Raw genomic sequence first — 12,185 nt, forward strand, 5'->3', positions numbered from 1 at the left:
AGAAGGCAAAAGGGAGTGTGGCTGGGGGAAGTTTCGGAGGGAGCGCCACTAGCCAGAAGATGTTGGGGTTGAGGGGGACGGGGCAGGAAGGGCCAATCACGAATTTCAGGGCCTCTTCCTGTGTCAGCCGCAACTACTGTTCCCTCACCACTTGCATCATAAAACTGAAGCTTAATGTTCAACTAGGGATCCTTCGCGCGCTTAGAACTTAGAAACTGAGAACCAAGGGCAAAAAGACAAGGCTGCGGAAGCCTGACTCTCAACGGCCGGGGAGCCCCAGAGAGTCCCTGGCGGCGCGGGGCGGGGCCGGGGGGCGGGGCCAGCGGTGCGTGCGCCGGAGCCCGAGGGCCCGCCCCTGGGGGCTGGCGCCGGAGCGGGCAGGGGATTGGTTGTGTGCCTACGTCGACCTTCCTTCATAGGTCGCGCAGGGCTGCTCGCGGGGCTTTGATTGGCTCACTGGGCGCTGAGTGGTCATTGGCTGAGATGGGTCGTCTGGGCGACTGAGAGGAAAAAGAGAAGGGGTGTTGGGCCTGGCGGGCTGACCCGGGCAGGGGAGTGCTGGGCGGTTTCGCGGGGCGGGGTCCGGAGAGCTGCGGGGCCCGGGCGCCTGGGGTTCACGCCACACTCCCCAAGAGGTGCCTGAAGGAGCGGGCCGGCGAGGGGTGGCGGTCCGCAAGCAGGGACCATGGGGTGCTTCTTTTCCAACAGGCGGAAGGCTGAGAAGGAGTCGCAGCCCGAGGGCGAGGGGGAGCGGCCGAAGCAGTACAGCTGGGACCAGCGCGAGAAGGTAACCCAAGTCCGGTGGCCGCCGGGCTCAGCCCTCTCGAGAGCCGCTCGACGAGGGTCCCTTGCGGCCCGGGCCGATCCGGCGGCTGCAGCGCTCGCGCGCGCCCTCCTTTCTCAGCGCGAGTAGTCGAAGTCGGGGGGAATGACTTTTTGGGGTGCGATGAGATACAGCGCTGGAGAGGGCGCCACGGGGAACTGTGAAGCGCTGGAAGGGGCCTTAGAGCTCAGGGTCAGAGCCCTGGGGGCTTTCCCTGCAGTCCGAGGTGGACTCCAGGGGAGGAAGGAGAGCCGTGAATGCCCCAAATCTCAAATCTGCTCATTTCACCGGCAGCGCCCAAGCGGGGTTTGGTCCAGTCGTCGAGTTACACGTGGGACCGATTCTCAGCTTTTTTCGCGGCTCATGTTCGTCTGTGGCTGTTTTCTCTTTTGTCTGCCCTAGCCGTTGAATCACTTTGGTGCCTGATGGTATATTTCCACTCCTGAATTCTCGCAGTTCCGAAGTGGACTGTCGAACGTATGCCTTTGCTTTTCCTCCTCTTCCAGTTGTACAGAAGGAATAATGAAAATTGAATCAGTGTTGGGACGTATGTCAAGACTGTATGGTGACAATAACCAGCATAAACCAGGCAATATGTGACTATTGTTTTCAATGAATGAACACGCCCTTCATTTTACTTTGTATATAGCCAGAAATGAGAAAGCTTTGGGACGTCCACTGGTGTTGCACAAAACACACTTAGTCATAAATTTCATCGTGTTTCCTCTTTCTACATAGTTCTGCATTTGTGCTTAGTAAAATACTTTGATACACTTGTCAAGTATTTTTCTTTTCCAAACGAAAAGACTTTTTAAAAGATGTTATTTGTTTATTCATGATAGAGAGAGAGAGAGAGGCAGAGACACGGGCAGGGGGAGAAGCAGGCTCCATGCTGGGAGCCCGCCGTGGGACTTGATCCTGGGACTTCACGCCCTGGGCCAAAGTCAGATAGATGCTAAACCGCTGAGCCACCCAGGGATCCCCAAAAAGACTTTTAAGTAAACGTTAAGAACAGTTACGTCCTTGCTTAATGCAACATATCTTCACCCATGAATACTTTGGAGTAAAGTTTGTATTCATGTTATGATTTCATAGACCTCCCTGCATGACTTTCAGTCACAGGAATGTTATTCATATAAACTAAGTTCTCCAAGTGTAAGCAATGCGAAGCTTTTTGCAGAATTCTGAGCTGCACCTTTCTTCCTTGTTTTTCAGATCCTTCTTGGATTGCATGGTATATTTATTGTCCTCTTATATATATATATATATTTGATAGCATCATTTTATTGTGTAGGAATGAAAAATACTGTGCTTTCTGGTGTACAAGAAGTTTGCACTTAAAGTTATTTAGTGGACAGTTTTTAAAAGAGTCATTTCCTCAGCCTTAGTATTTCTTAGTATTTCTCTTTAATCTTGAACTGGCTGCCATAGAGAAGCTTGTGTATTTGATTTTTATTTTAGCTTTTTATTTTGAAATCTTAGGCTAAAACTAAAGTGCTTTTATTAATTTTTTTAAATTTAGTGTAGTCTCAGTTGCCCTTTGACTCATTACTTTGTAAAAAATGATTTTGTGGTTAGCGTTTATTAACAATGTTCAGGTTAGTCAGAATTGCATATGTCAATCTTTCTCCTTTTTTAAGATTTTATTTATTTATCAGAGAGAGAGAGAGAGATCTCGCACATGCGTGCGCAGTGGGAGGGGAGAAGCAGAGGGAGAGGAACAAGCAGACTCCAGGCTGAGCACAGAGCCAGATGCAGGTCTTGATCCCAAGACCCTGAGATCATGACCTGAGTGGAAATCAAGAACCAGTTGCTCAGTGGACTGAGGCACCCAGGTGCCCCTTTTTCCTTTTAGATACATGAATGTATACTGTGATTTTTTTCTTTTGCTTTTTGGCTAAGTAAATATATCGAAAAATAGAACAGTGGACACCAACATCCAAACTTTCCCCCCCATATGAGCCGTATAGTAAACCTTCTTTCTTTTTTTTTTTTTTCGTATAGTAAACTTTCAATTGTAGACACTGTTTTGAGCTTACAAGGAACATTTTGGGAGAACACTAGTAGGGTACTGTAGATGTAGAGGTGTAAGACATTATTGGATATGCAAAATAAGCTCATGCTTCTGCATATGTGCGTAATCAAAGTTAAAATATTGATCAACTCACCTAATCAGAATTTTTCTTAATAAATGGACATTATATTCTGAAAACAACCCAGTTTAAAAATCTGCTGGACTATTAGAGAAAGAGAATTACTAGCTTACATTTTGAGACAGTGGAGGTACCACATTTCCCAACATTGCTTTTTTTTGTGATTTTTTCTTTTTTGTTTTGAAATCATTAGGAGTTCACTCTAGGTGTCTCATTTATAGTGGCTAAATTTTATATGATTTTAAATATTTTTTCTAGTTCTTTATCTCTTATGAGGCCAATTTAGGCTAGTGTGCAAATGTTCTATATTAGCCCAGTGGTAATTCTACTGAGTTTAGCATGGTCTTGCTTGCTCCTAGAAGATTTTAGTTGTACCTTAAAAGGAACAGAATGCAAATACAGTCCAGAGAATAGAAGTGAGATATGTTTTAAAGTTACATCAGACAACTACCATTCAACTTTAGATGTAAAAACATAATGCATTGCCTGAAAAGTTTCCTTGCAACTTGGAAAAGTGGTGTTTAAATTTTTCCTTAGGTTGTGTAATCAGAGTATCTTTGTTCAGAGGCACCTTCTGGGTTTTGCGTTTTGAGTTGTGTAATTGGGTCAGTCTTAGGGGACTGAAGCTAGGAGAAATTGTCTCAATTAGAATGTTTGGAGACTAAGTGTTGTCATGGCAACTAATACACTGTAATCAACAGTGTATGAAGCTTATTTTCTATTGTTGCTAACTTTGAAAAAATGAAAAGCTTACTGTACAATTACTACATTGGCATGAGAAATATTTTGGGGTTGTAAGATTTTTTTTAATTTTTAAAAATTTTTAAAAATTTTATTTATTTATTCATGAGAGACAGAGAGAGAGGCAGAGACACAGGCATAGGGAGCCTGCAGGGAGCCTGATGTAGGACTCGATCCCAGGACCCTGGGATCATGCCCTGAGCCAAAGGCAGACTCAACCACTGAGCCACCCAGCCGTCCCGAATTTTTTTTAATTTAAATTCAAGTTAATTAACATATAGTGTATTATTAGTTTCAGGGTTAGAATTTAGTGATTAATCAGTTGCATATGACACCCAGTGCTCATTCCATCATGTGCCCTCCTTAATGCCTATCACCTAGTTAAATGATCCTCCACCCACCTCCCCTCCCCACCTTCTATTTGTTCCCTATTGTCAAGAGACTCTTAGGGTTTGCCTCTCTTTCTGTTATTACCTTATTTTATTTTTCCTTCCCTTCCCCTTTGTTCATCAGTAAAATTCCACATATGAGTGAAATCATATGGTATTTGTCTTTCTCTGACTTATTTCACTTAGCATAGTACCCTCTAGTTCCATCTGTTTTTAAATCATTTGGACAGAAATGCTTTTATCCTTTTTTGCCTGTATGCTGCCTCTCATAGCTAGGCAACCTATTCAATATATAAGTACTCAGACACCAAGGAAGACTCAAAATTATAAAAATTATCCCTGCCCTTAAAGAGCTGACTGCTTTTATTGAATTAAGACAGGAAATATTTAAGTACAAACAAGGAAAAGATGAGAGTATAGAAAAGTAATTTTCATTTTCTAGTTATTCATACCAATACTCCTCCTAGAAATGAGGATTAGTTCTCTGAACAGTGATGGCATAGGTATGAAAATTGTGAATTTGAGTATGGGCAACACATCTTGTGTCCATTACAATTGTCTCATATTTGATAGAAATAAAACTAAACAAAAGCCTTATGCCAGAAATTCAAGTAATTGCATTTTATTTGCTGTTTCATGACTTTGGATAAAGCAGTCAATTTGCGCATTTCAGGTTCCTTGGCTGTAAAATGGAACAGTGCTAAAGATTTCTCTACTATTTAACAAGGCAAAGCCCTGTCTTGACAAAAGGAGGTTAGACAATAATGGTCACTTCTTTTTAAAAAAAAAAAAAGATTTATTTATTTATTCATGAGACAGAGAAAGAGAGAGGCAGAGACACAGGCAGAGGGAGAAGCAGGCTCCATGCAGGGAGCCTGACGTGGGACTCGATCCTGGATCTCCAGGATCACGCCCTGGGCTGAAGGCGGTCCTAAACCACTGAGCCACCCAGGCTGCCCGATAATGATCACTTCTGAAGATAGCACTCAGACCACAGATTGGGGAGCATAGAACCAGTCTTATTATAAAGCAGATCATAAATTCCTGGGGTTGTTCATCATTGGAAGAAGTGGCTTTGTGAGGAACCCATCTCATTAGTCAAAAGATTCAGACAGAGATTGGATGGCCACCTATTAGAGAAAGAAGTGTCCACATTGAGTAGGGGGCTAGATGCTGTTTTTAGCCTTTTAAGTATGTAAAGTACATATTCTAGGTATCGATTGCTGCATACCAAACCACTCTCAAACTCAGTGGCTTAGAATAATAGCAAGTACTTATATTGTTTACAACTCAGTGATTTGTGTAGGGCTTAGCAAGGTTGGCTGTCTGGCATCAGATGCAGCAGCTTGACTAGAGGCTAGAGGATCCGCTTTCAATATGGCTTTAATAACAGAGCTAGCTGGTAAGTTAATCCTGGCTTTTGGCTAGGGTGAGGGCTAGGGGCCTCTTTATGTAGCCCAGGCTTCTGCACAGTATGATGGCTGGGTTCCAAGGGCAAGTCCTAAGAGACTGAGGGAAACTTAGTGGCTTTTTCTAACTAGCCTCTGAAGTGATGTAGCATCACTTCTGCCACATTCTGCTGGTTGAGGTAGTCGCATATGTGCACCCATGTTCGAGGGGAGGGGACTTTTCATGGGAGGTGTGTCAAAGAATTTGCATGTTTTAAATCTCTTATGTAAAGTTGTTGTTACCATTTTTTGAAGAAGATAACTAGCTTTTTGTTTTATTCATTTTAAAAGCAGCTTTATCTCTAATCATCAGGGAAATGCAATATAAAACCACAATGAGGGGCGCCTGGATGTCTCGGTGTTTAAGCATCTGCATTCAGCTCAGGTCCTGATCCCTGGATCCTGGAATCGAGTCCCACATCAGGCTCCCTGTGAGGAGCTTGCTTCTCCCTCAGCCTGTGTCTCTGCCTCTCTCTGTGTGTCTCTCATGAATAAATAAATGAAATCTTTAAAAAAAAAATAAAACCACAGTGAAGGACCCCTGGGTGGCTCAGTTGATTAAGCCTCTGACTCTCCATTTCGGCTCAGGTCATGATCTCAGGGTAATGAGACAGAGCCCCATGTTGGGCTCTGTGCTCAGCAGGGAGCCTGCTTGAGACTCTTTCCCTCTTCCTCGGCTTCTCCCCCTGGTCACTTGCTGTCTCTCTTTCTCACTCTAAAATAAATAAATTTTTTAAAAAAACAATGAGATAGCACCTCACACCTGTCAGAATGGCTAAAATCAAAAACTCAAGAAGCAACAGTGTTGGCCAGGATGTGGAGAAAAGGGCGTCCTCTTGCATTGTTGCTGTTGGTGGGAATGCAGCCTGGTGTGGAATACAGAATGGAAGTCCTTCAAAAAATAAAAAATAGAACTACCCTACTATCCAGTAAGTATAAGTAAGTGTAAGTAAGTATGAGTAAGTACCCTACTGCCCAAAGAATACAAAAACACTAATTTGAAGGGATATACGCACCCCTGTGTTTGTTGCAGCATCATTTACAATAGCCAGAGCTGGAAGCAGCCTGAGTGTCCCATCAATAGATGAAGGATAAAGAAGATGTGGTGTATATATATATATAATGGAATATTAGCCACAGAAAGAGTGAAATAAAAAAAATCAAAAAAAGAAAAAAAGAAAGAATGAAATCTTTCCATTTGCAACAACATGAATGGAAGATAGGGAGTATAATGCTAAGTGAAATGAGCCAGTCAAAGAAAGACAAATACCATATTCTTTCACTCATATGTGGAATTTAAGAAACAAAACAAATGAACAAAGGAAAAAAAACAAACCAAAAAATAGACTTATAACTGTAAAGAACGAAAAGATGGTTACCAGAGGGGAGGTGGGCAGGGGGGATGGGTAAAATAGGTGAAGGGGATCAAGAGTACACTTACCTTGATGAGCTCTGGGTAATATATGAAACTGTTGAATCACTGTTTTTTTTTTAAAGATTTTATTTATTTATTCATGAGAGACAGAAAGAGAGGCAGAGACACAGGCAGAGGGAGAAGCAGGCTCCTCTCAGGGAGCCAGACATGGAATTCCATCCCGGGCCTCCAGGGTCACACCCTGGGCTGAAGGTGGCGCTAAACTGCTGAGCCACTGGGACTGCCCTCTGCTGAACTTTTTTAAAAGTGTCTGCACTGCCAACTGTTAAGGATTCAAATTTCTTCACGTACATAAAGTTTTGATAAAGGGGAAAAGCACAGAGTGAGAAGTATATGGGACTGGGGTTTTAATTTATATTCTACACACCAGTATACCTCATTGGTAAAGGCAATGAGGTATACTTTTCCAAGTTTTCCAGCTCTCAATTTCCTAAGATCCACTCCAGTTCTCTAATTCTCAGGGTGGGGTGGGGGAAGCGTTGCTAGCAGCATTCAGGCAGATCTGGGTCAACAAAGGGAATGTAAAATTAGATTAAGATTAGATGACATGGAAAATCCTTTTCAATCCTAAAATTTCATAATTCTATTTCATAGTTATATATTTAGCAACATGGTGAACTAATATAAATACAGGTCTTCACCTTCTTTTGTTCTCAGTGTACATAAGATCAAGGTACTGGTATTATTTCTATAATTACATGGCACTGCCATTTTATTTATGAAATAATCTTTCAGCTATAATAGCTGCGTAGTCCTGAAACTGATTTAACAAAGTTGAAATTTTAAGTAATTTTATTTTAATTGAAGTGCAATTTACATGGATAATTTACATTTTATCTGTCCACTAGACACAGAGAGAGACAGAGACATAGGCATAGGCATTTACATTTTATCCATCCATTAGACAGAGAGAGAGACAGAGACATAGGCAGACATAGGCTCCCTGCAGGGAGCCCAATGCAGGACTCAATCCTGGGACTCCAGGATCATGTTCTGAACTGCAGACACTCAACCACTGAGCCACCCAGGCATCCCAATCTACCCTTTTACTTTTTTTAAGATTTTTATTTATTCATGAGAGACACAGAGAGGCAGAGACATAGGCAGAGGGAGAAACAGGCTCTCCGTAGAGAGTCTGATGCAGGACTTGATCCCAGGACCCCGAGATCATGCCCTGAGCCAAAGGCAGATGTTTAACCACTGAGCCACCTAGGCATCCCAGAAATTTGCCCTTTTAAAGTATATACTTCTGAGTTTTGGCAAATGAACATAGTCGAGTAACTGATCACCACAATTGAGATATAGAACAGTTTTATCTCCCCACTCCCCAAATTTCATCATGCTCCTTTGTAGTCGACTCCACTCCAGCCTCTGATCAGTTTTTATCCCTATAGTTTTGGGGGTTTTTTGGACTGATTTATTTATTTATTTATTTATTTATTTATTTATTTATTTATTTATTTATTTTTAAAGATTTTATTTATTGAGAGAGTGAGAGGGAGAAGCAGACTCTCTGCTGAGTGGGGAGCCCAATGCAGGGATCAATCCTGGGATTCCAGGATCATGACCTGAGCTGAAGGCAGATGCTTAACTGACTGAGCCACCCATGCACCCCCCACACACAAAGTTTTTTTTAAGTAATCTCTGCACTGGCACATGGGGCTCAATCTCATGACCCTATTATCAAGGGTTCCATGCTCTACCAACCTAACCAGCCGGGTGCCCCATCCCTATAATTTTGTCTTTTTGAGAATGTCATATTACATGAAATCATGTAATATGTAACCTTTTGAGTCTGCCTTCTTTCATTTAGCATGATACCTTTAAAGTTCACCCATGTTGTTGCATGTATCAGGAGTTCGTTTTTATTGTTGAGTAGTATTCCACTATATGGGTGTACCATGTTTATCCATTCACCAGTTGAGGAACATTTGGCTTGTTTTCAGTTTTGAAAGCCAAATAAATTTTTAATTATGAAGAAAGCTACCATAAATATTTGCATACAGGTTTTTGAGTGAGCATAATTTTTCATTTTGTTTGGGTGAATACCTAGGAGTAGGATTACTGACTCATGTGGAAATTGTATATTAAACTTTTTAAGAAACTGCTAAACTATTTTTCAAAGTGGCTATGCCAGTTTGCATTCTTACCAGCAATGTATGAGATCCAGTTGCTATGCCACCAGTACTTGGTATGGTCAGGTGTTTTTTTATTTTTTAACTTTAGCCATTCTAATAGGCATGTAGTAGTATTTCATTGTGGTTTAACTTGTATTTCCCTGATGACTAATGATGTTGAGCATTTTTCCATATACTTAGTTGCCACCCATATATTTTCTTTGGTGAAGTGTTTATTAAAATCTCTTGCCCATTTTTTACCGGATTGTTTTCTTAATTGAGTTTTGAGACTTTTTTTATATCCTGGACACAAGTCTCTTGTCATATATGTGTTTTGCGATTTTTTTCCCAATTAATTATTTGAATTCTCTTAACAGTGTCTTTTGAAGAACAAAAATTTTCTATTTTGATAAAAGTCTAGTTTTCAATTTTTTCTTTTATGGATTGGGTTTTTGGTTTCACATCTAGAAAATCTTTGACTAAGAATACAAACATTTTCTCATCTATTTTATTCTAGAGTTTGTAGAGTTTTTGATTTTACAGTTAGGTTCTATAATCCATTTTGAATTAATTATTTGAATGAATTAATGGTGCAAAATGTGAGAGGTTCTTTTAATTTTTTTACATATAGATTTCCAATTGTTCCAACACTATTTGTTGAAAAGACTTCTTTGTTTATTGAATTGCCTTTGCACCTTTGTCAGTGTATATGTTAGTCTATTTTTGAATCCCTATTCTGTTTTATTGATTTATGTACCTAGTAAACATTGTTTTCTGCTTGAATATGGTTACACATGAAGAAGCAATCAAGAAAATACTTAGGAGTCAGACTGCCTGGGTTTGAAACTCAGCTCAAGCATTTACTGTGTGTGACTTTGGGCAAGTTATTTAGCCTCTGGGTACCTAAATTTTCTCATCTGTAAAAGAGACAATAGTACACAACTCTCATAGGGGTTTTTATGAATATTTTTAAAAAGATATTATTTTTTTGGGAGTGTAGACATGCAGGGATGGCGGGGCCAAAGGGGAGGGAGAGGGCTGGCGGAGCCCAAAACAGGGTTGGATCTCAGGACCCTGAGATCACAACCTGAGTTGAACTCTGAGAGTCAGATGCTCAACCAACTAAGCCACCCAGGTGCCCCTGGGTTTTTATCAGTATTGAGTAAATGATTATAAAGCACTGAGAATGGTGCCTCGTACCTATATGGTGCTGCTTATACTGCTCAGCTTTATTTTGGAACTCTGTGCAGACAGGCTTTCCATTAAAATTAACAAATTCCATTATTTCATCTCAGGTTATCATTTTGGAAGTTAAACTGTAGAGGTGAGTTTTAATGGAAAAATTTGCATTGCTGCTCAGTGAAAATATTAGATGTTCACTTTTGTTTTCTGTTAAGACAATAATGTTTAACTTAGTTTAGTAGCTATATCAGGTGAATTCCAGTTGTTGAGATGTCTCTTTGATTTTGAAAGTGTTTCTTTGATTTCGTAGTAAGAAATACAGCCTAAACTAAGCTCACTTCATAAGTGGCTCCTGTGGAAAAAGTAGCTTGAAATATAACCTTTTCATGTTTGTGATTTGGGGCACTTTGAGAACTAGTAACTTTTGCAAAATGATTATGGTACTGAGCTTCATGTTATTTATTATTACTTTTTGTTTTGAAGAACTTTCAGGATTTGTTGAGAAAGTACAGCAACATACATCTTAAATTTCTCCTTTGTAGACCATATTGACAGTCCAAATAATTTTATAGCATAGAACTCTTTAGCTAGAGGATCTTTAGCTATAGCATTAATTTCTCTCCATAACCAGAAGAACTGAGGTATCCAGATAAAATACTTAGAAGAATAGTAAATTACATTTAACTCCTCAGCATTGGCAGTTGTTATGGACTGAATATTTATATCCCTCCAAAATTCATGTGGAAGCCCTAACCGTGTAGGCTGTGTTTGGAGATGGGCCTCAAAGGAAGTAATTAAGGTTAAATGGGATCATAAGGGTAGGGCCCTGATCTGATAGGATTAGCATCCTTATAAGAAGAGACATCAGAGAGGGGCACCTGGGTGTCTCAGTGGTTGAGCATCTGCCTTTGGCTCAGGGCGTGATCCCAGGGTCCTGGGATCGAGTCCTGCATCAGGCTCTGCCTCACTTTTTTGTGTGTCTTTCACAAATTAACAAAATCTTTAAAAAGAGACAGAGAGACAGACAGACATCAGAGAGCTTGTCCTGCACTCACCCAGGAAGGCCATGTGAGGATGTAAGTGAGAGGGCAGCTGTTGTCTGCCAGCCAGAGAGAGAGTTCTCTTTTTTTTTTTAACCTTTGTTTTTTTTTTTTTTATTTATTTATGATAGTCACAGAGAGAGAGAGAGAGAGAGAGAGAGAGAGAGAGAGGCAGAGACATAGGCAGAGGGAGAAGCAGGCTCCATGCACCAGGAGCCTGATGTGGGATTCGATCCCGGGTCTCCAGGATCGCGCCCTGGGCCAAAGGCAGGTGCCAAACTGCTGCGCCACCCAGGGATCCCCAGAGAGAGAGTTCTCACCGGAAACCAACTGCAATGGTGCCTCAATCTTGGACTTTCCAGCCTCCAGATTGTGAGACATAAATTTCTGTTGTTTAAGCCACCTGGTCTGTTATTTTATTATAGCAACCAGTTCTCCATAACAAAATAGCATGGACTATGTAGCTTAAACAGCTGACATTTATTTATTAGATGGTTCTAGAGACTGAGAAATCCAACATCAAAGTACTAGCAGATCCGAGTGTCTGATGCCAAAGATAAATACTGCTGGACATTAGGTTAAAGCATTGAAAACAGGTTTTATCCTGTAACTACTGACAGTAGGGGACAGAGCTGAGCTTTGTTCCGATTTGTGTGGAGGTGATTTCAGCAATTTTATCAGGAAAATGAGGGAGCAGGGAGAGCAGGGCCTCCATAGAATCAGAAAAGTGAAAATTACAAAGTTGGTCAGTGTAAATGTGATTAGGTCGGCTGTGTTTGTTCTCTCACACTTATCAAAGTTAGGATTCTGTCCTCCCACAGAGACTGGTAGACAGAGGCCCTATCCTTCCTGATAAT

At 41.1% G+C, this 12,185-nt stretch overlaps 1 protein-coding gene across 2 annotated transcripts in view; it reads left to right on the forward strand.

The window, feature by feature from the left end:
• The first annotated feature begins 489 nt into the window (after window positions 1–489).
• RP2 (RP2 activator of ARL3 GTPase) overlaps window positions 490–12,185 on the forward strand; it is a 53,191-nt gene continuing 41,495 nt past the window's right edge. The window contains exon 1 of one of the 2 annotated variants that reach the window (XM_038587292.1): window positions 490–787. In XM_038587292.1, coding sequence (XP_038443220.1) covers window positions 686–787 — 102 coding nt within the window. In that variant the 5' untranslated portion in view covers window positions 490–685. The remainder of the gene's footprint in view (window positions 788–12,185) is intronic. The other variant, XM_038587291.1, reaches the window with a different exon arrangement.

The sequence above is a fragment of the Canis lupus genome, chromosome X (genome assembly GCF_011100685.1).
Source record: "Canis lupus familiaris isolate Mischka breed German Shepherd chromosome X, alternate assembly UU_Cfam_GSD_1.0, whole genome shotgun sequence".
Classification (NCBI taxonomy): domain Eukaryota; kingdom Metazoa; phylum Chordata; class Mammalia; order Carnivora; family Canidae; genus Canis; species Canis lupus.